At 46.2% G+C, this 23,412-nt stretch overlaps 1 protein-coding gene and 1 long non-coding RNA gene across 7 annotated transcripts; one reads left to right on the forward strand and one right to left on the reverse strand.

Moving 5' to 3' along the window:
• The first annotated feature begins 31 nt into the window (after positions 1-31).
• LOC309654073 (stearoyl-CoA desaturase 5-like) lies at positions 32-12,211 on the forward strand. The gene is made up of 2 exons (XM_082478716.1): positions 32-353; positions 12,096-12,211. Exons 1-2 carry the CDS (start codon positions 113-115, stop codon positions 12,197-12,199), a joined length of 345 nt encoding a protein of 114 aa, XP_082334842.1. The 5' UTR covers positions 32-112; the 3' UTR covers positions 12,200-12,211.
• LOC309654074 lies at positions 9,868-20,538 on the reverse strand. 6 transcript variants are annotated; one of them, XR_014259804.1, is made up of 5 exons: positions 16,079-20,538; positions 13,742-14,153; positions 13,275-13,457; positions 11,549-11,657; positions 9,868-10,496 (listed from the first exon to the last, which is right to left on the reverse strand). It is a non-coding gene; the product is annotated as an uncharacterized lncRNA (long non-coding RNA). The 6 variants fall into 6 exon arrangements; XR_014259805.1 differs by having other exon boundaries at positions 13,275-13,562; XR_014259801.1 differs by lacking the exon at positions 13,742-14,153.
• Between the last annotated feature and the right edge of the window lie 2,874 nt (positions 20,539-23,412).

The raw sequence follows: 23,412 nt of genomic DNA on the forward strand, positions 1-23,412 counted from the left end.
GGTGCGGAAATCCCCTCCTAAAAGGCAGAAGCCGTCGCCCCCACCAGAGAGCTCCGCGCCAGCTGCTCGCCTGCTTGCTGCCGCTGCCACGAGCGCCCGCCTCTCCCCAGCCATGCCAGGCCCGGCCGCCGACGAGGGGAAGGTCCCCTTCCGCACCGCCAAGGAGGAAATCCGTGTGGGCTTCGGGGTCGAGGGCTCGGAGGGCGGCGGCGGCGGCCGGGAGAAGCCCGGCGCGCGCGGGCGGCGGCAGGACATCGTCTGGAGGAACGTCTTCCTGATGAGCCTGCTCCACCTGGGGGCCGTGTACTCCCTGGCGCTCATCCCCAAAGCCCAGCCGCTCACTCTGCTGTGGGGTAAGTCCGGCCGGCGGCCCCTGCGCCCGGGGCACCGAGGCGAGGCGGCGGCGGGGCGCGCGGGGGCGCGGGTCGCCGCTGGCTTCGGGCGGTGTGGAGCCCCCCTCCGCTCTCCGCTCGCCTCCCCACCACGCGCCCCGGCCCCCCGGCCTGCAGTCGTCCGGCCTTTGGTACAGGCAGGTATTTCTGTGCTGGTATTTTCAACTTCTGCCTCCTCCGCTGTCTGCTTGAGTAGGTGCCTTTGGCGGCTCCTGGACGGACTCGGGGCCCTTCGGCGCCACCGCTGTGCGCAGAGGCGCACCGGCTGAACCCGGGTTCCAGGGCGGGGAGACCGATGGGATGATTGTGTCGCCCAGGCGGGTCCCAGCGGCGCTCCTTTCTGCCGCCCTTCGGCTTCTCAGTCTCCTCTGTGGGCCACGGACCTTGGGGCCGAGTTCAGGACAAGAAAGGGAGTTGCAGCGGGGGTGGAGAGACCCGGCACCGGATCAGTCTTGATGTTCGCGCAGGAGATGGAAGACACCAGTTCCCTTCCTGCCCCTTCAAGGCCCCCATCCCTGCCCGCTCCGTGATCTCTTGTGCCCAGCTGCACTTCTAAGGTCCCAGAAGTTTCTCGGCGAGCACACCAACCCCGCGGCGAGAACGCTCTGCCCCCCGGCACAAAGCTTAGACCGTGGCAGAGCAGATCCCCTCCGGGACCTATCCCTTCTGACCAGTGCCTGTCTGTCACCGCACCTGTAGCTCTCCCTCTCGCCACCCTCTTTCCTAGCACCCGCAACCCTGCCGGCATGGGAGGGAGCCCAGGAGCCCCCCCCCCCAATGCCCCCCACCTCCCGGGGCCCGGGGGCCGAGTGCCTGCCCTACGTGACTCCAGTGGCTGACCTCAGAACCACTTCCAACACCCCCTGCCCCAGCAACTGGTTTTGGCCTCAGTCCCTGCAGTGGCCACGTTAGCCGGGACAAAAGGCGCTGGCCTTGATATCCTGGGCTGAGAGTTGGACGAGATGATCCAAGAAGCCCTTTCAGCTCTCCTTTCCGAGATCGCCAAGGAACGGGGGCAGGAGAAACACAACCTACTTTTATTCCCAGAGGGGAAGAGGAAGGAAGAAAATAAGAAAACCTCTTTCTGCAAGGCGTCTTATTTAGCATAGTGCCAGCTCCAAATGCCTGGGTTCATAATGGGGCCGCTCGTTTCCAAGCCTTCCCCTGAAACTCTGCAGTCCCTGCTCTCGGAAGCAAACTCTTCCAGAAGATGGGGGCCTCTTAGGGGAGTGTGGCTGAGCAGAGCTGAGGAATGATGAGAGGGGCGGGGCGTCTGTGGGCATCTGTGAAGCCTCCCAGAGCCCCCTAAGCTTCGGGTAACCTCCCTGCTCAGCCCTCCCCTGCTCAGTACACCGCCTCAATTCAGTGTCCTTTCCACCATCTTCTTTACTGTTATGTGTTGGTTTCATTCTCCCTGTCTTCCTTCTTCCTTTACTTCCAGATGACTAGATCATGAGATGCTCAGTCATTGCTTCATGGACACACTCCCCCCACCTGCCAACCAAAACCCTTATTACCCTGGATCCTCCAGGGAGCTGCTCCCTCTCCACCCCACTCCTTCTCCCTGCAGGGGCAGGACTGTGCCTTTGGACTTCAGAGCTCACCTGCCTCCAGGGGATTGGGGCTGAGCTTTAATAGCCCAGTGTCAGAGAGCTCAGGGAGAAGTGAACACTTAAAATATTGTCTTACATGCCTGGAGCTCCACAGACCCACAGGCTCCATCCCTTACAGCCACCCATCTGCTGGTTCTGGCATCCCACCAGGAGCCACAAGGACAAGGTCTCCTCTCCAGGTTTGCCAGTCACCTCTGCCCTTTCCAGGCCACTCACTGTGGTGGAGACAGAATCTTTCTTCTGAAAGACCTCGGCCAGAAGACACCGTCCTCGGCCTCAAAATCCTTTAGCTTCCCCGGAGAAGTCAACACACTGCAGGACTCTGGGTTCCCCTTTGTGGGTGATGTTGCCAAGCCCATCCTTGTGCCTTCCTGCATAGTCTATTGCCTTAGCTACTTTTCATCAGTTCCATTCCCTGAATCTTGATTCACTTCCTACCTGGGTTTCATTGCTGCCCCCCTCCAAAAAACAAACAAACAGAAAAAGAGCCGACAGTGGTGGATATTGTAGTTTCAAGATTCAAACTTGTGATTTAGAAACATTCCAAGTAAGTGAATGTTATCTGATGGATAGCTTGTGAGAGAAGAAGTGAGGGAGAGAGACAGCTAAGATCAGTGTGCTGATGGCTAGAATCTATAGGGAGACTGTTGATCAGGGTTATTTTCATTGAAAGCCCTGGTGCCTTGAGCTTCAAATTTCTCCCCACTGGATGCCCTTTTCATCATCTCTCCCACTGGCTCTGTGTAGTGTTCGGACTGAGTTCATGCACCAGTGGGCTGTTCGTCCACTTCAGGGACCTGAGTTGTCAAGGCAGTAGGCTTAACTAGCCCATCTATTATTGCTTGCCACCCTCCACCCCAGGTATGGTTGCCCTGGAAACAGGAGGCATCCATGCAGAGCACCCAGCAGAGGATGTTTTAGGTGTTCAGTTGTGCGAAGAGTAATTTGCGTGGCAGTAAAATGTCATCCGTGAAAGATCCCATCAAGTTGTTCAGTCCAGACCTCCTCCACTGCCTCACTCCCCACCTTTTTATGACTCTCCTTGGGCCCAGAGCAAGTTGTTTTCTCTTCTTACCCTTGCAGTTTTCTGAGTGGGCAGGCTGTCAGAACGGAATGCTCTTGGTGCCCGCAGGTCCTGAGGGATGAGTTTATGACTTTTGAGCACAGAACACGCCCTCCAGCTGGAGGAAAAATCTTCACCTGAAGCCTTGAGCTCACAAAAGTGCCTGCTTTGAGGGTTTTTGGCCAAAGGGGCAGTTCGTTCATGCCCTGACTCCCAAGATGAGTGGAATAGGGGAGTGAGGAGCTGCAGCTGTGGTGTCGAGGTCAGAGTCCTGGTGCCCCTTCCCAGCAGCTTTGCCCTGTCTCCAGGCATTCTGGCCACTGGTTTCCAAAAACATGAGGGACTTTTCTGGTTTCCCTTGAAATGTCATCCGAGTCCCCTAAATATGCCTTGGTGACATCATGACCATTTCAGTGACAGTATCAGGCATGCAAAACACTAACATGCCCTGCTCCCTTCCATCTTGCCCCAGGGCAAATGTGACCATTGCTAAGGAAGAGACAGGATTCTCTGGTGCCCTTCAGGTTGCTGGCACACAGCCTATGGCGAGGAATCTGAGCGGTGGCAGGAATTGACGAGGCAGTCTAGCAGGAGGGAGGGTCAGGAGAGGCTGGGGTTTGGAAGGTACTGGTCCATCAGTCAGATTCTGTCCAATTCGGAGAGTTGCCCAAAGATGAGCTGTCTTCTGTCAGGCCTTGGGTAACCTGAATCCACACCTTCGATGGTCCTGATGTCTTTGTTGGGCTTCTTTTTCCACCAAATCCCTAACATTGTTGACGCCCTCCCAGAATGCGTGGCCACGGACTTCTGTTTTACCTCCCGGTTTTCTAGGGTGAGCACAGCTCAGAAGAGAAACAACTGAGAATGTGAATCCCTGCTCTCCTACTTACGTACCAGCTGCATGGCCTTGGGCAAATGAACATCTCCAGACCTCAGCTTTCTCACCTGTAAAATGGGTATATCAATACTTCTTGCTCATGAGGCTGTGAGAATTAAATTCGATAATAGGTGTAAACTACTTAGCACAGTGCCTGGACCTTGGCTGATGTCCAGTAATTGTTAGCTGCTCTTATTATTATTGGTCCTGATACTGGCTTTTTTTCTTTACTAGAAGGAAAAAAGGCCGTCTTGCAGCACAATCAATTCTACAAAGCTGGCACACAACATGGCTTCGTTGCCTCTCTTGCATAGAAAAGATTGCTTTGGCTTGGGAAACAAGGGTTCTTTCTCAAAGTCTCCAAAGAGAAATGAACACAGATCCCCCTGTCCCTCCTCCCTCCCCCATTCCCTTCTCTTTCATCCTCTCTTCCTCCTATTTTCCTCCAGAAGGCCATTATTTTGTAAAGAAGAATCTTTTTGTTCAGCTGATAACTCACCTGGTCTTTAGTGTTTTCTTTGGGGCTTTTTGAGCAGAGCCAGTTAAATTGCTGTAAAAACAGGGCCAAATCATTTCTCCTAAATGTCTTAGGGTCTCAGTTTTGACTTTTTCCCCCGTTTCTGTCTCCTTGAATCATCTTTTTTTTTTTCTTAAATGGGAATTATTTATTTATTTATTTATGGCTGTGTTGGGTCTTCGTTTCTGTGCGAGGGCTTTCTCTAGTTGTGGCAATCGGGGGCCACCCTTCATCACGGTGCGCGGGCCTCTCACTAGCAAGGCCTCTCTTGTTGCAGAGCACAGGCTCCAGATGCGCAGGCTCAGTAATTGTGGCCCAAGGGCCCAGCCGCTCCTCCGCGGCATGTGGGATCTTCCCGGACCAGGGCTCGAACCCGTGTCTCCTGCATTGGCAGGCAGATTCTCAACCACTGCGCCACCAGGGAAGCCCCATTCTTTTTTTTTTTTTTAAATCTTTAACGCTCAAACTACTAAAAAACTGAAAAACATAAATGAATCTTCCTTTTAAATCTTGTAATTCCCAGCCCATGGTTGCAACTCTTGCATTTTTAATAACCAGGCAAGCACTAAGAGCCCTACCCAAGGCTGGGTGGAGTGCAGCGAAACCCGAGAGAATGGTGTGCTTTTGCTGGCTTAATAGTCCCAACAAGTATAAGTATAGGTTGAGGTTAACATTATTAACTCGGTTTTTTTCTAACACTGGTCAAGGTCACTGACAACTGCACTGTCATCCTGAAATGTGAAGTCGCTCTGCAGAGTGGAAACCAGAGCGGGAATCCCAGCATTGCCACTTAGTTCAGCTTCTGGCAGGCCCCTTTCCAGTGTGAGAGCCTCGGTTTCCTGGTCTCTGAAATAGGGATGGTAATACTGATCTGAAAGTTGTTTTAAGAATCAGGGCAGGGCTTCCCTGGTGGCGCAGTGGTTGAGAATCTGCCTGCCAATGCAGGGGACACGGGTTCGAGCCCTGGTCTGGGAGGATCCCACATGCCGCGGAGCGGCTGGGCCCGTGAGCCACAATTACTGAGCCTGCGCGTCTGGAGCCTGTGCTCCGCAATAAGAGAGGCCGCGATAGTGAGAGGCCCGCGCACCGCGATGAAGAGTGGCCCCCGCTTGCCACAACTAGAGAAAGCCCTCGCACAGAAACAAAGACCCAACACAGCCATAAATAAATAAATACATACATAAATAAATAAATAAAAGCTTTATTAAAAAAAAAAAAAAAGAATCAGGGCAAATGTCAAACTGGTGCCAGAGGATAGACATGCAGTGCCCTCTGTTACTACCAACCCCACCGTGGGCCAGGCATCAGGGAACCTGCAGGGCTTCCGTGTCTGTTTGTCTGGGACTTGGAGTTCTTGTGGCTCAAATATAAAGCATAGCCTTTAAATCTAAATAGATTATCCTGACCTCGTGTAACATTTAGTTCTCATCTTGTCCTGATTTGTGTATTGTATAACATCATAATAATTGCTTGGAAAAGTCACTGAGAGATTTACAAAAGGGTGACACAGTCATGGTGGTTTCCCTGAATTTTTATAAAAGGCAACATCGTCTTTGGTTGGCATTATTCTTGTTGAGCATTTATTTTGACATTCTGTAGTCTCTGGTGTGCAGTCTCGCCATCCCTCTGCTGTGACATGTCCTGCTTCTGTGGAAGTGCCACCCTGGGGTTAAGAGTATGGACGTTAGAGTCAGAGGATCTGGGTTCAAGGCCCAGCCCCCCAGCTATAGCCTTGGGCAGATCGCTCACCCCCCGTAGCCTCAGTGTCCCCAGCTGCACAGTGAGAAGAGCGGTACAACCAGCAGCATGTCGCAGCTGGAGTGAAAGGAACGAGAGTGAGGCACTTGGCCCTCGGTGCTTCCCTTCGCGCCTTCCCTTCCTTTAGCTCCCCCTTTGGTGGCTGGGACTTGTTCCGGCTATCCCCCGGTTGTCAGAAAGCCCTGGTCAGGGGTAAAGCAGTTGCTTTCTGACTTTGTTTTCCCTGGCAATGGGTTGGTGGCCATCCCAGCAGGGACCCGCTATCCTCCTTCATCAGCGTCTGCCGTTTGTTCACTCTGAGTGTGAACGGCCACGAGAGAGCCTCACAGTTGCACGTGCAATCACATATTCACTTGTCCACTAATTCATTCATTCTTTTCCTTTTCAACTATTGTCAAAGGATATCAGAATCACTTGGGGATCTTTTAAAATATTCAGAAGCCTGGGCGCCCCACCACCCGGACCTACTGCACTGGAATCTCTAGGAGTGAGGTCCTGGCTTTTTTGAAAAAGGCATTAAGGTGTTTCTGATGCAGAGCGGGGCTGAGAACCATTATTTAATTCCCTTATCCATATTCAGTTATGCTTATTACTCACCCATTACTTGCCAGGCACCGACACCATCCCTGACTTCACGGCACTTAAGGCCAGTTGGAGAGACAGACGGGTGCACAGGTGAGAACCGCCAAGGCAGCATGAGCTGCAGGTGCCAGCCTGGGGGAGTTGGGGGGGCTTCCCGGGGGAGGAGGTGGCTGGACTGAGCCTCCAGGAGGCCCGAGGCTGGCTGGCCAAGGGGTTTGGGTGAGATGGCACTGTAGCCACAGGCTACAGAGCTCCCCAGGGGAGAGGGGAGAGCCAGTCAAGGACCTGGTGGTTCAGCGAGGCTGAAGGTGATCAGGGTCCAGATCCAGGGCAGGAAGATTCAAGAGGACCAGGAAGACTGGGAGGAGATCAGGCTTTCGGAGGGGCTGCCCTGCAGCCTCTACCTGCCTCTCACCTCCTCTCACCCATCACACACACCAGTGGCTCTTGGTGTATAACTTCTAGACCAGACACATGGCAGCGGGATGAGTGAGTCTGAAGAATTTCGGGAAGGACCCTGAGGCAGACGCCTTGGAGCAGGTGTGCAGTGGGGCCGGGCACCTCCCTCAGGCTGGCCAGAGCTGAGGGAGAGCTAGAAATAATGTCTCAGCTGGGCCTTTGATCTCACAGATTCAGGGGTATTGTCCCAGGACTAAATTACTAAAATGCCCCAAGGGTATAATAGCACAGGCATACCAGACCCAGGGCTCTCTCCTCCTCCTGTGTTCCTCTTTCCTCTGTTTCTCAAAGGTACAGGTGTGTAGGGGAGTTCTTCTCACCTCACTTCCTCCCTTGAACCTGAGCTTAAACAGCTGGTTCTCACTACCCTCCTCAATGTCCTCCTTCCCATTTCTGCAGCTTATTACGGAGGGCTCTGTGGGTCCCTGCAGGCTGTGGTCCAGCAACATCACCTGGGAGCTTGTTAAAAAGAAAGACTCTCAGACCCCACCCTGGACCTATTGAATCACTACCTGCACTGATAAGGTCTCCAGGTGACCCATCTGCAGTGAACTTAGAGAATCACTCCCTCAAGTCAGGCCATAGGCCGACGGGTCAGAGAAGCTGCACATGGGTGGGATTTGGCAACTCTTTCTTTTTCCGTTTAATGGCCTCCTCCCCTCCTGCCTCCTTGTAGCTTATTTTAGAACATGTCGGGATCCTGCTTCTCTTGCCAACAAAAGGCTGTTGCTAAAATCTTTCAGCCGGCAGCAGTGATGTTTAATTCATGGGCTAGAAAATTAATTTTATTTTCATGAGTAGAGCTGGAGAAAAATAACAGGAAGTCTCTGTGCATGGCCCTTGGGAATTCAGCATGTCTGTTTAACTGGTAAAACAGTTAACAGTTCATTTACCAGATGAACTGGTAAAGGCGAGGGGGCCTCAGGAAAGGGCCACCTTCCACAAAGGATGCTTTTGGCTGCAAGTAGCACAAAACTCAACTTAGGATGGCTTAAAAGATGAGGAAAATTTCTAATTTCACTGGTAGGTAATCCTAAGGTAGGGCACTTGTGGGATGACTCAGTAATAACATCAAAGTGCAGGTTTCATTTCTGCCATGGTGGCCTTGTGGAATTTAGTTTTCCTTGTGGTTACAAGATGGCTGCCAGAGTTCCAGGAGTTACAACAGTGTCCTACAGAAGAAGAGAGAGGCTGCCCCTTCCTGAAGTCTCATCAGAGAGAAACTCTCTCCTGGTCATCTCACAGCTGATGTCTCCTCAAGTCTCACTTGCAGGATTGTGTCCCAAGTCCCTTGTTAAACCATCACTGGCAAGGGATTCAGGATAATCAGTGTTAGCCACTGAGCCACATGCCACATGAGGCGGGGGTTAAGAGCCAAACAAAACCCAGGCTCTGGGGGAAGGGAGAAGAGGGCATGGCTGCTGGGACAGCCAACACCTCTGCTCCAGGGCCTGCCTTTACTCCCTCTCATGACCTTCCCTCTTTGGTGTCACCTCCATTCCCTGGAAAGGCTCTGATTTCATATTTTAGCACGCTCTTCCCCTCTACTCCCTACCCGCTCCGCTTGTCTCCAGTCCTGCTGTCATTTCAGCGAGTTGTAAATGTCTGCCTTTTCCATGAGGCTCTGAGCTCTCCCATGGCACATCTGCCTCCCCAGAGCCTGGCAATGGCCTCTGCTCAACATACACTGTGCTGGGGGAATGGATGCAGGAGGAGACGAATGAATGAGTTTAATCTTTGTGTGGCCTTTCTTTCTAAGGAAAGTTTTCATGTTGTTTCTTAACTTTAAAGATGTTTTTGCCCCTGTAAGAGAACTTTCCATGTGATTTTGGGGAAAGGACTGGGGAGAGAGAAGCCTTTCTCAGTGCCCCAGGAATCTGCATGCCCCTCTGCACCCGTGTCCATCTGGGAGTCACCCTGACCTCAGTGGGGAGCTTGCAGAATTCTCTATCACTCCTCTGGGTTTTTATGCGGTGAGACGGGGCTGGGGAAGGTTGCTCTGGGCACAGGGAAGTGTTAAATGCTTTGTGGGAGAATGGATTTAAAAAGAAAAAGATGGACAGTGAGTGACTTAGAATGTGTTCTTTACCAAGCTTTTCCATGGTGACACACTTTCCTCAGACTGATGAATGGTTTTCTTGGCTGGTCATTGTCTTCATCGTTCAGGTGACGCAGAACGTCAGTGATGACGTCACGGTCAGATTTCTGTTCTCTTGCCTCAAATTTTACTTAAAAGGGCATTTAAAAGTCCACTTAAAAAAAAAGTCCACTTAATCTCACCCAGCAGGTACTCTTTTTTTAAAAAAAATTAATTTATTTATTCATTTTTGGCTGCGTTGGGATTTCGCTGCTGCACGCGGGCTTTCTCTAGTTGCGGCGAGCCAGGGCTACTCTTCATTGCGGTGCGTGGGCTTCTCACTTCGGTGGCTTCTCTTGTTGCGGAGCACGGGCTCTAGGCGCGCGAGCCTCAGTAGTTGTGGCGCACGGGCTTGGTTGCTCTGCGGCATGTGGGATCCTCCTGGACCAGGGCTCGAACCCGTGTCTCCTGCATTGGCAGGCGGCTTCCCAACCATTGCGCTATCAGGGAAGCCCTGCCCTTAAAATGGGAAAAAAAAAAAAAAAAAATCAAATACCAGTGGACTTGGAAATGAAGAGTTACAAGAATAGAGTTTAGAACTCAGGTTTAAATTTGTTTTCTTCCTGTATCACTGTCTGTTGTATGCATACCATCATGCCCTGGCAATTTGGCTGTATGGGTTTTAGCTCGGTTCCCTAAAGAGACAATGGCTGTAAATGCAGCCTGTGACCTGAATGAGCAAGGCCATCTCCCAAAGCATCCTCCACCTCATCGTCAAAAAACATTTATCAAGCAGGCAATTAATTTGCTATGGTCTTGAGCCAGGCACTGTGTAAAAAAACAGAGACCTGGTCTCTACCCTCCTACCTTTTATAACTCAGAGGAACAGCTGTGATTTTCCCCAAGTAGTGTATCCAACTTAATGTTCTCTTGGCATGAGTAGAAGTGGAAAATACTCTTACTTCTTTAAAAGTTCTATGCATGAAATTAGAAATGAATTTCTAAAATGTAACTTTCCTGGAGTAGTTTGTCGGTTCCCTCCTCTAATAAATACATTCATAAGAAGCTTTTGCAGATGGTTACAATGAAGATCGTCTCTATTCTCAGCCTGTGAGTCACTGGAGTGTCCCTGAAAGCATTTGTTTTGCCCTAGAGTCTCTATAAGCAAAAGAAGGTATTTATTAGCAAGTGTGAATAATGCCCACATATCTCCCCCTCCCATCTCCCACCTCCAAATCCATTGTGTTTGGCTCCCTAGCTCCTGACAAGTGGGTGAGTCATTAACATTTTTGAGCTCTGCTTGAATTACTCCAGGGTCTTGACTCCATCTGGAGCTACCCTCTGAGCATAGACTGGGTATGAACCTAAACTTGGCAGAGCTCCCAGGAGGGTTGGAATAAACCATAGTTATTAGAGCTAATATTCCTTCCTGCACAGAGCTGGTAGTCAGTCAGTGTTCGCCCAGTGGTTAAAATCATTGGATAACTGTGCCTTCCCTGGTGCTCCTGGAATTCCCAACAATCCAAGAGCTAAAGGGCCAATACCTGGCTCAGCTGCAGGGCTTAAATCTAAAAATAAATCTGTTCTGATTGGTTTTGATTGGTTGGTGCCCTTGTGGGTTGTCAGTTTTTTTTTAATTGAAGTATAGTTGATTTACAATATTGTGTTACTTTCACATATACAGCAAAGTAATTTGGAGATACATATATATATATATATATATATATATATTCCTTTTTTGATTCTTTTCCATTATAGGTTATTATAAGATATGGAATATAGTTCCCTATGGTGTACTCAAATATTTTTAATATCATCTCTGCATATGCATTTTCTTGTTATCATATGATTCATATAATCTTCAGCTTCTATCCTTTTCTATTTTAACTGAATGAGAACTTTGAAAAAATCAGTCAGTCATTCTGGCTTAAATTTATATCCTAAATCATGTAAGGAAAGGTATTAGGGCCCAATCTAAGTTCTGGGGTTGAAAGTAAATCACCTGTCCTAATAAAAACTTCTTTTGTGATAGAGGCAATGTGTGTCTAAAAGGTGATGTTTATTTTCTAGTTTATAATTGCCTTTATGTAAGATTCCGCCCGAAAGATTTGATATTAATCATCAGAAAAAAATAACATTGGAAAAGTCAGATTGTGAAGGTGTATCGCTAAGTGTTGGGAGTTGGGAGGACAGAACGTGGAGGACCTTACCGCTAATCCAGGCGGTACTCCTAGCTCACAGGTCATTGCCCGTGATGTTGTGGACGGTGTCTAGGCTCCCAGCAGCCCAGGGTCGGTGCCACTCAAACCATACCTGAGGCTTGGTACAGGGAATCGTTTTAATGATAGAAAATTTCAAACATACATAAAAGTAAAGAGAATGGAGTCTCTATCCCCACACCCACCCCTCACCTGGGGATTTTTTTTTTTTTTGGTAACTTTTTACTTTGATATATAATTTCAGATACATAGAACAGTCGTAAGAACAGTACAGGGAACTCCCATTTACTCTACGCAGACTGAACAATTTCCATCTTATCCCATTGGCTTTATCATATTCTCTATGTGTATATGTATACATATGTGTGACTACTATTTTTTCTGAGCCATTTGAGAATAAGTCAGAGATATTGTGTCCTTTTATCTCTAAATACTTCAGTATGTATTTCCTAACAATAAGAATACAACCACAGTACAATGTTCAAAACCAGGAGTTTAACCTTGATATTATCTTTTTTTTTTTTGCGATGCCCAGCAGCATATGGGATCGTAATTCACCCACCAGGAATGGAACTGGCCCCCGCTGCTTTGGAAGCACAGAGTCTTAACCACTGGACCACCAGGGAAGTCCCAACTTTTTGATATTATCTAATCCACAGTGGATAGCCGAATGTCATCAGGTACCCTAGCAATGTCCTTTATAGCTTCCCCCCCCCCCTTCGGATTAGATTGAAGCAAATTCAAGACAATTGCATCTGTATATACTTAAGTATCCAGTATTAGTTGGGGTAATTCTGGCTACATCGTCCTCATGGAAAACCTCGGGGGCCACCTTTCCCCTACCAACTGCCCCCAGCTCTTTGCGGGAAAACATTTGTGAGGGGCAGTTTTCAGAAGCGGGAAGGGGTAGAAACTGAGAAGCAGACATAGGTAATGAGCGAGGCAGTAGTTCTCAGGCTGGTCTGCGGACTGTGTATTGGGGGTCATCTGAGTTGCTCGTGCAACGTGCAGATCAGGGGGCTCTACCCAGACGGGAGCTCCACCCAGGCCCTACAGGATGAGAACCTCTGGGAGCGACCCGGACTCTGCATTTTAACAGGTGCCACGGGTAGCTCTTATACCCTGTGGGTTGGAGGTGCTCTGACCCGGAGGCAGGTGACCTGGGAGTGATGCTGTGTCCCTAGCAGTTTAATGTCACATCCCCACACACGTGCCCCGTCTCAGAACAGGTGCAAGGCTGTTACATTGCCTCCAATTCCACTAGCCCGAGATTCCTTAGGGTTGATAAGAGGCAGCATTTGGGGAATGGGAATAGCTGCAGGGGCTCCTCTCTCAGCACACAGCTTCTTACACAGGGCTGAGCCCGAGGGGGTGGGAGTTTCACTGGAGAGAGGAGAGTTAAAGCGGAAGGAGAACCTGTGATCGGACCGGACCCGGACCCGGAATGCTTTGTGGTGTGGAGTGAGCTTGTTTCCCCGGGGCGGGGTGGGGGTAGGTGCTTGGGTCATCCCTGGGGTGGAAGGCTGTTCAGAAGAGGTGAAAAAAACTCAGGAGAAAGCCTCAAACAAACAGCCCTAGGCAGAAACCTCCACCTGCTTGGAAGAGGGCCCTGAAACCTTTCTTAGGACTGCGGAGGGGACTCAGGTGCGGCAGCCAACTGCGTAGCCTCAGCGCCTCCCCTGCCCGATCTTCCCCTCCGGGAAGGCAGCCCCAGTACGAGTAGCGGTGGCATCATTATTATCGCTCCCAGGACCAGACAGCGAGTTGGTGCAGGAAATCCGCTGTATAGACGTGACCGCGTTCAGGAAACGTGTCCATTCAAAGAATGGAGGTCGGTGGAGCCCTTCTCTCGGGCCCCTTTCATCTCTGAGGGTCGGGGCTTTCCAGTCGTCTTCATTTGCTGAGGAGCAAATACTTCTTAGACCAGGCAGGCGGGGAGGCAGTGCAGCTCTGCCTGGGACAAGGCACACTTTAGGGGCGTCCTGGACCTAGGCTCCTCTGCTACCTGAGATATAAGGACCCTTGTAAATGATTCTGACCCACCAAGAGATGACAACCATTGGGGAGACGCTCTAGATGTTCACTGTGCATCCGATGGGCGGCAGTGGGCTTAATTCTAACCTGCATCCTGTCAATGTGGCCACGTGACAAAGGTGACCACGTGACACAGGGGACCACCCTCACCTAGGACAGTAATCCAAGTGGCTGTTTCAGTTCCTCCCGCTGTTGAATTTTCCTCTCCGTTCTCTTGAAAAGGCGCTGCGCTCTCCAAGTCCCTCTCCATTTTAGCACGAGTGGTTCTCAAGCTGTAGCTCCTGCCAGTTTAGATCTCGGGGCTCATTCAGCCTTGCTCAGGGGAGCCGGGCTGGGTTTCTCTCATTCAGAGATAAGTGTGAAGAGGCAGCCGAGAGCCTTCCAAACCCAGGCAGGCGTGGAGTCTTCACAGAGAAAGAGAGATGCAAAGTCCTGAAAGCAGAGCTCGCATTGGTGCTGTGCCCAGACTGCACGATGTGTGGGAGCAGCTCCCGGAGAAGCAAACAGACAGGTGGGCCTCCTTGGCCCCCTGGGGCTGCCAGGTCCTTCTTCAGTCTAAAGGCTGGAGGCAAGAGTCTGGACTCAGATATAACTTTGCTGATTAGCAAAAGTTCTAATCTCCCAAGTCTCTCCCTGGTCAGGGCCATTCCTAGTGGACATGAATTGGGTTTATGAAAAAAGTATTTGAAAGTGCCAAGGAGGTTCCCGCACCGTCGTGATGATGCTGAGTAGGCAGATTGATGTTCTGATGTGTACCCGGGTTCAGGAGCAAGGGAGGGAGCACTTCTGGGGTGCGCTTTTCCACCTGCTTGGAGGCAGGCAGGTGGAGAGATTTAGATGACTAATTAACTTGTGTTTTGCACACATTTATGAACATGTGCCCAGCATGGGCCTGGGAATACACAGGTGAGCAAGCTGTCATTCCTGACCACAAAATGCTCACGATCTAGAAGAGGAGACAGACCTAGGAGAATTGTAACTCAGTGTGATGAATACGAGGACTGAAGTGGGCCTGAGGTGCAGGGATGGCTACAGGAGGTGGGTGTTGTAACTGTTTTAATCCACACAACAATAATCCTACAGGGCCTTAATGTCTTCACGGCTGTTCTGAACAACAGCAAAACTTTGCAAAAAAATTATTTCATAACTAAGTAGAGGGTAAGCTTAACCCAATGAATGCATTTGGTGGCAAAATCTGACCTAAACTGTTTATCCTTTTTAGTCTGAATGTTCGTATTGATGTGTTGTGTGACAGACCCACCATGGGTATTACTATAATGCATAGGCACTCTATTACCTTTATCAAATCTGAACAATTCTGAACCTTGAAGCACATCTGACCCTTGGGTTTCGATGAGGGACTGTGGACTTGTCCTGGTATCGTCTGCATTTTGCATCTGAGGAGGCAGAATGCAGGGCGGACTCATTTGCCCAAGATCCAGAGCTGGTAAGGGGCAGTCAGGCCTTGCGAGAATGTCCTTCTGATGCCTGAGCCCTGCTGGACACCCTCAGGTGACACTGCCTTGAGAGGCACCGACTTACACAGCAGTGGTTTGGGCACCGGGCTCATGGGTGTCTCTGGAGTGGGGATGGATCGGATAGCATTGCCCAGGGATGTACCCAGGTGGCCGTGACGGGGATGTGGGTGTCAGTCTCCCCCTTGGCCCGGGCTCATCCACCTCACTCTGGTGGTAGTCAGATCCTATTTAACAGGGAATGGGGATTTTGTGCCTCTCTGCCCACAAGATATGCTGTTGCCATGTCAAAATCTGTCCGCCACCACACCCCGCCCAGGTTATCTCTCACTGCTTCTTGCCTCCATTCTTTGAACATTTTGTTCCCATCACTGGGTTCTGGTCTGTTACCCCTAAGGTCTCTTCAACCAGTGGGAAAGAGGTACTTGTTAATAATTCTGGTGTTTTTTAGGTTGGCCCCACGATCAGCTTTGTGTACAGGCAGGAAGTAGCCAACAGGGAGAAGTGATTTTAGGGACACAGGCCTTAAACAGCCTTCAAATTACCTTCCTTAGCTGTCCTAGCAATTGGAGCAGGGGTTCTGGGCTGAGGCTGGATGCCTCAGGGGTTTCATGAGCCCCCGAAATAGGTTTTGGGTGTGTTGGCGTTTTTCTTCCATTGGATTCTCAGCAGAGCCTGTGACTTTAAAAAGGTTAAGTGCTGCTGGGTTGGAGTGAGGCTCATTAAGCATGTCAGCATTTCCCAAAAGGATAAACAGTAAATGAGTGTTCATTTATATACTCTCTTCCATTATCCTGTCGTGTATCTATAGTCAATATGATCACTTTCATGCTTTAGTTAATAGCTAGGATAATTAACCCTTGGTAGGCTGAAAGGAAAACTTGGGAGCTTCTGGATTCAATAGGCTTTTATGGGGTAGGTCTACCTGGAGTCCCCCAAATGAGGGATCCCCTTGGATTGTGGCACAACCCAAGGACAAAAAACAAAGGGTGTTTTTCATCACTTTGCTTACTTCATAATTTTGCCAGGTCTTCTCATCACGAGGGAAGCAGTGGTGGTTCCTCCAAGGGCCTTTCCCTGCCTCCGCTTAGCTCTGCTTGTTAAACACACCCCGGTGATAAGAATCTAAGGAGGTAGTGCATGATTTTCCTCTTGCTGCTGTAACAAATTATCACAAAGTTAGTGACTTACAGCAAAACAAATTTATAAACTTACAGTTCCATAGGTTAGAAGTCCGACACAGTTCTCACTGGGTTAAAATCAAGGTGTCAACAGGGCGACATTCCTTTCTGGAGGCTCTAGGGGAGAATCTTTTCCCTTGCCTTTTCCAGCTTCTGGAGGCTGCCTGCATTTCTTGGCTCATGGCCCCTTGTTCTGTCTTCAAAGCCAGGCGCTATCTTCGACCTAGAGGTCAAGTCCTTCTCACATAGCATCACTCTGACCTCCTCTTCTGATTCTCTTCCACTTTTAAGGACCCTTGTGGTTACATTGGTCCCACTTGGACAATTCGGGATAATCTCATCTTTGAAGTCAGCTGATTAGCAACCTTAATTCCATCTGTAACCTTACTTCCCCTTTGCCATGTAATGTAACATATTCACAGGTACCAGGGACTAGGACGTGGACATCTTTGGGACATCATGCCTACCACACCCAGACACCAAAGAAAACTAATCTGCATTAATTCCTTTGGTTATTATAAGTACCACCTGGACAGAAACACTCAGTTATGTATAACCTTCCTTCGAGGAGAGCTTGTCCTTGTGAGAGGCATATCAAAGGGTCACGACATTGCAAGTTCTCTGACCTCATCCTCCCCTTCCTGGGACTGGGGGGAATGTCTGGCCATCCCACAGGTTGTGACCAACTTTCCAGGAATAGCCCTGGAGCATGTAGCCCTCTTAGGGACCTTCTAAAGGATGTGTTGATGCTAACGTTTGACTGCCCACCTCTGGCTAGTCCCAGGGGTGACGTATGTTAGCAAAAATTGGCTGGAGGCAGCTTAGGGTCTTGAAACCATCAGATAAACATTTTATTAGGGATGTGTGTGAGGAGAGATTCCTGGCCTGTCTGGAATATAATTTATGATTGTGTGTGCAGTGTGTGAGCAGGGATGAGAGGACAGAGATGGGAAAACAGAAACCCAACAGTAACATTAGCCACAGAAACAGGTGCAAATCTATGCAGGAAAATGCAGAGGGGAAAAAAGCCCCTGGTCATTTGACTTGTGTCACATGAAAATGGCAGCAAGACCTTGGAGGGTAGGATGTTCAGGGGGAAAAGGAGTCTCAAGCCAGTAGCAGCATCTTTCCAGGCAGAGGGGCTTTGTCTTGGTGAGGAGATATTGGCTAATTGCATGGATCTGGGGCTTTTGTTGGTTTTGTTTTGGTTCCAAACGGTGGTCGGAAAAGCATCTCTTACAGTGACTGTGTGCAGCCCTGGCCCTGCACAAAGTCCTGAGACTGGGGACAGGGAAGGCAGGGAGAAGGTGACCAAGCAACTTTCCCAGAAGCAGGACCAGCTACATAATTTACAGGGCTGGGTGTAAAATGAAAATACAGGGCCCTTGTTCAATAATTATCAAGAATTTCAAGATGGTGGTGGCAGAGTATTTAGCCAAGCATGGGGCCCTCCTACGGCCTTGCGTTCTCACACTGGTCACACACCATGAAGCATGAAGTGGCCACTGCCCAGGGCAACGTTCCCTGTGTGTGTCCTTGGCTCTCTCTGATATCACGAGTGATGTTTGAGGCCTCTTTCCCAGGGAGTTAGCAGGACCATGGGCCTTGGCCCTGAGGACTTGCTTTCATATCATAGAACTTGTCTTGATTGCACTGGATATTTGATGCTGCTTGACAGGTACTTTGCTCCATCTGGGGGGAGCCCACATTCCAGGGGCAGGAAGCAAGAGGGGCGAGGAAGAGAAACTTGGGACTCTTAGAGCCTTCCCTTCCGGCGGTGTGACCTCAGACAAGCAACTTAGATCCTCCCCATCCCTATGGAGTGTGAGAAAATATTTGCAAATCACGTGTCTAAAAAGAAGTTAATATCCAAAGTATACAAGGAGCTCATACAACTCAGTAGCAAAAACACCATATAACACAATTTAAAAGTTGGCAAATGACCTAAAAAGACATTTTTCCAAAGATGACAAACATTTGGGGAACAGGTATAGGAAAAGGTGATTCACATCACCAATCATCAGGGAAATGCAAATCAAAACCACAATGAGATATCACCTCACACCTGTTAGTATGTGTATTATGAAAAAGACAAGAGATAAATGCCGGTGAGGATGTGGAGAAAAGGGAATCTGTGTGCACTGTTTTTGGGAATGTAAATTGGTACAACCAGTACTGAAAACAGTATGGAGATTCCTCAAGAAAATAAAATTAGAATACCATGTGATCCAGCAACTCCACTTCTGGTCATATAGCAAAAAGAAACAATATTTTTTTAGGAGTTCCCCGGCTGTCCAGTGGTTAAGACTTCGTGCTCTCACTGCTGAGGGGAGGGCCTGGGTTCAATCCGAGGTTGGGGAACTAAGATCCCACAAGCCACGTGGTACGGGAAAAAAACAAAAACAAAAACAAACTTTGAAATGTTATTCACAGTAATGGTATGGAAAGAACCTGCCTGTCTCTCACAGATGAATGGATAAACAAAATCTGATACATACACACACACACACACACACACAAATATACATATATAACATACACAATGGGATATTATTCAGCCTTAAAGTAAATCCTTACACTTGCAAGAACATGAATGAGCCTGGAGAACATTATGCTAAGTGAAATAAGCCTGATGGAGAAAAGACAAATGCTGCACGGTATCACTTATGTGTGGAATCTAAAAAAAAAGTTGGAATCATAGAAACACAGAGCAGAAATTGTTGCCTGCAGTTGGGCATGGGGGGAAATGGGAACACGCTGGTAAATGGATACAAATTTTCAGTTATAACATGAGGGATAAAATGAAGGAATAAGGTCTGAGGAGCTAATGTGTAACATGGGGACTAACTGATGATGCTGTATTCTGTAACTGAAAATTTCTGAGAGAGTAGAATTTGTGTCCTCACACACAAAAAGTAAATATATGACAGGTGATGGGTATGTGAATTAACTTGATTGTGAGAATCCTTTCACAATATATACGTATATCAAATAATCACATTTTACGTTTTAGATATATTACAGTTTTGTCAGTTATGCCTCAAAATAGCTGTAAAAAGAGGAAAACGATCAACAAAATTGACAAAACTAGTTAGATTGACTATTAAAAAAAAGAGATAAGAACAAAATATGTAAAATCAGAAATGAAGAAAGGGACATTACTACCAATTTTGTAGAGATAAAAAGGCTTACAATAGAGTACTATTGACAGTTGTAGACCAACAAATTTGATAACTTAGATGAAATGAACACATTCCTAGAAACACACATCGTACCAAGAAATACAAAATCTGAACAGATCTAGAAGTTAAGATACGGAATCAGTTATCAAAAATCTCCCAACAACTGAACGCCCAGCACCAGGTATCTTCATGGTGAATTCTACCAACAACTTAAAGAAGAATTAACACCAATCCTTCTCAAGTTCTTCCAAACAATTTAAGAGGAGAGAATGTATCTTCACTCATTCTATGAGGTTAACATTACATCAATTACAAACCTAAAGACACTACAAGAAAAGTACACTACAGACCAATATCCCTTATGAATACTGATGCAAAAACCCTTTAAAATAATAAGAGACAGAACAGCCCATTATAAGGATTATACATCATGACCAAATGGGATTTATTCTTGCAAGGCAAGGTTGGTTCAACATATGAAAATCAATCAATGTAGTATAGCACATAAACAGATTGAAGGGACTAAACTCCATGTGATCATCTTAATTGATGCAGAAAAAACATTTGACAAAATTCAATGCCATATTATGATTAAAAAAAAAAAAAAAAAACTCAACAAACCAGGAATACAAGTTGATGACTTCAACATAACAAAGGTCACAGATAGAAAACCAACAGCTATTATATTCAGTGGTGAAATCTTTCTCCCTAAGATCAGGAACAAAGGAAGGATGCCTGTTGTCACCACTTCTATTCAGCAAAGTACTGGAATTCCTCGCCAAATACATAAGGCAAGATAAAAAATAAAACGCATCTAAATCGGAAAGGAAGAAATAAAATTATATTTGTTCAGAGACAACACACAAGCACCAAAAAAAATCTGTTAGAATTAATAAATGAATTTAGAAAATTTGCCAGATACAAAATCAACACTCAAAAATCAGTTGTTTCGCTATACACTAAGAATGAAAAGTTTGAAAAGGAAAGTTAAAAAAAAATACCATTTAAAATATCATGAAATATAGTAAAAGACGAGGAATAACTTAACCAGCGGGACAAAAGACATGTACATTGAAAACTAGAAAACGTTGCTGAAGGAAATTAATGAAGACACCAACAAATGTAAAGGCATCTTATGTTCACAGATTGGAGGACTTAATGTTGTTAATATGTCAACACGACTTAAGGGGATGTACGGATTAAAAGCAATCTCTTTAAACATCACAGTGAGGTTTTTTCAGAAGTAGTAAAATTCACCCTAAAGTTCATATGGAATTTAAAAGGCCTGAATAGTCAAAATAATGTGGAAAAAGAACAAAATTTGAAGTTTCAAATTTCTTGATTTCGAAACCTACTACACAACCACAGTAATCAAAATAGTACTGGCATAAACACACATACAGGACGGAGAATAGGCCAGTGGAACAAAACAGCAACCCAGAAGTAAACCCGTATATACATCACCAAATGATTTTCAACAGGCGTGCCAAGACCACCCAATGGGGAAAGGATAGCGATTTCAACAAATGGTACTGGAAAAACAATATCCACATTCAAAAGAATGACGGTAGACCCTTACCTTACACCACATACAGAAATTAACTCAGTGAATGAATGACCTAAATGTGAGACCTAAAACTATAAAACTCTTAGAAGAAAGTTCTGGGAAGAAAACCATGACATGAAATTTGGCCAAGAGTTCTTGAATATGACACCAAAAGTGGAGGTAATAAAAGAAATAGATAAACTAGGTATTCAAAATTTAAAAATACTTCTTTCATCAAAAAATAAAACGAACCTGCTGAATGGGAGAAAATATTTGCAAATCCTATAGCTGATAAGGTTAATATCCAGTATGTATACACTTGTACACTGTTGGTGGGTATGGAAAATGGTGCACACAGAAAGGAAAACAGTATGGTGGTTCCTCAAAACATTAAAAATAGAATTACCATATGATCCCATAATTCGAGTTCCTATTAAATACTCAAAAAGAATTGAAATTATGAACTCAAAGAGTTATGTGTTCACCCATGTTCATAGCAGAATTATTCACTATAGGCAAAAGGTGAAAAAACTCAAGGGTCCATTGAGGGATGAAGGGATATACAAAATGTGACCTATACAAACAATAAATCAATAGTCAGTCTTAAAAAGGAAGGGAATTCTGACACATGCTACAACATGGACCAACCTTCAGGCATTACGCTAAGTAAAATAAGCCAGTCACAAGAGGACAAATACTGTATGATCCCACTTATATGAAGTACATAGAGTAATCAAATTCACAGAGACAGAAAGTACAATGGTGGTTTCCAGGGGTGAGGGGGCAAGGGAAATGGAGAGTTGTTGTTTCATGAGTACAGACTATTATAGTTTCGCAAGATGAAAAGTTCTGTGGATGGATGATGGTAATGATAGCACAGCAGTGTAAATATATTTCATGCCTCTGGCCTGCACTCTTGAATTGTTAAGATGATAAATTTTATGTTATGTATATTTTACCAGAATTTTTTTAAATAGAGGAAAATTAAGACATTCATATAAAGAAACACTGACGAAGTTCATTACTAGTAGATCTGCTCAATAAGAACTGTTAAAGGAATCCTTCAGGCTGAAATGAAACGTAACTTGAAACCATATGAAGAATTAAAGAACAATGGTAAAGGTAACTACACTAAGTTTAAAAGGCCAACACATTTGCAGTTAGGGTTTGTAACACCTCTTTTCAAAATGTGATTTAAAAGACAAATATATAAAATAGTTATTATAAGGCTATTAATGGGCACACAATACATAAGGATGTCATTTGTGACAAGTGCAGTGTAAACGAGGATGTGGGATGTAAATAAGCAGAATTTTTGTTATTATTAAATAAAAATGTTATTACTTCAAATTTGTTTTTTCATAAAATTAAGATGTTTACTTTAACCCCTAGGATAAGCACTAAGAAAACTACCTCACAAGTATACAGAAAAGAAATAAGAAGAGAATCAAAATGGTAAACTGGGAAAAACATCAACCACAAAAGAATGCAATAATGAAGGAACTGAAGAACAAAAAGGATATAAGATAATCTAGAAAATAAATAGTGTAGCAGTAGAAGTTCAAAGGGCTCAGTATAGGATCAACACAAAGAAGACTACACGCAATCACGTTATAATCAACTTGTTAAATGTGAAGTACAAAGAGAGAATATTGAAAGGAACAAGAGAAAAGTGACTTGGCACATATGAGGGAACTCCCAGAAAACAATTTGTGAATTTCTCAGCAGAAACCTTACAGGCCAGGAGAGAGTTGGATGATATATTCAAAGTACTGAAAAAAAAAAAAAACCTGTGAGCAAAAATGACCATACCTAGCAAAATTATGCTTTAAAAATAAAGGAGAGATAAAGTCAACAAAATCAAAGTGAGTTCATCACTACTAGACCTGCCTTATAAGAAATGCTTAAGGGAGATCACTTTGAAATGAAAACATGTGAACAGAAATGCAAAAGCAAACAAAAGCATAAATTTCAATGGTAAACTCATACACACACACACAAATATAGCATAATAACACTGTAATGGTGCTGTATAAAGTACTTTAATCCTGAGATAAAAGTTAAAATTTGTTAACAATATAAAAAGAAGGAAACTGACTATAAGGACACAAAGTTTGGGTGAGAGTAAAAGAATAGATGTTTAGAACTACAAGATTTCTATGTAGCCTTCAGCTAACCACAAAGAAAAGGCCTACTATAAATAAACAAAAGATAAAGAGAAAAGGATCAAAGTAAATCACTACAAAAAAATAATCAAACAACAATGAAATAAAGCTACAGAGAAAGAGTGCAAAACAGACATAAGACAATTAACAAAACAGCAATAGTAAGTCCTTACTTAAACAGAATCCAAATGGGAGCCATTTGGGAATGTTGAGAGGCTTTATAGGAGCTAAATCTCTTCTTGAAGTTTTCTGTTAGAAACCTTGTGTTAAGT

This window comes from Balaenoptera physalus (assembly GCF_965194825.1).
Source record: "Balaenoptera physalus genome assembly, contig: HAP1_SCAFFOLD_1872, whole genome shotgun sequence".
In the NCBI taxonomy this organism is placed as follows: Eukaryota; Metazoa; Chordata; class Mammalia; order Artiodactyla; family Balaenopteridae; genus Balaenoptera; species Balaenoptera physalus.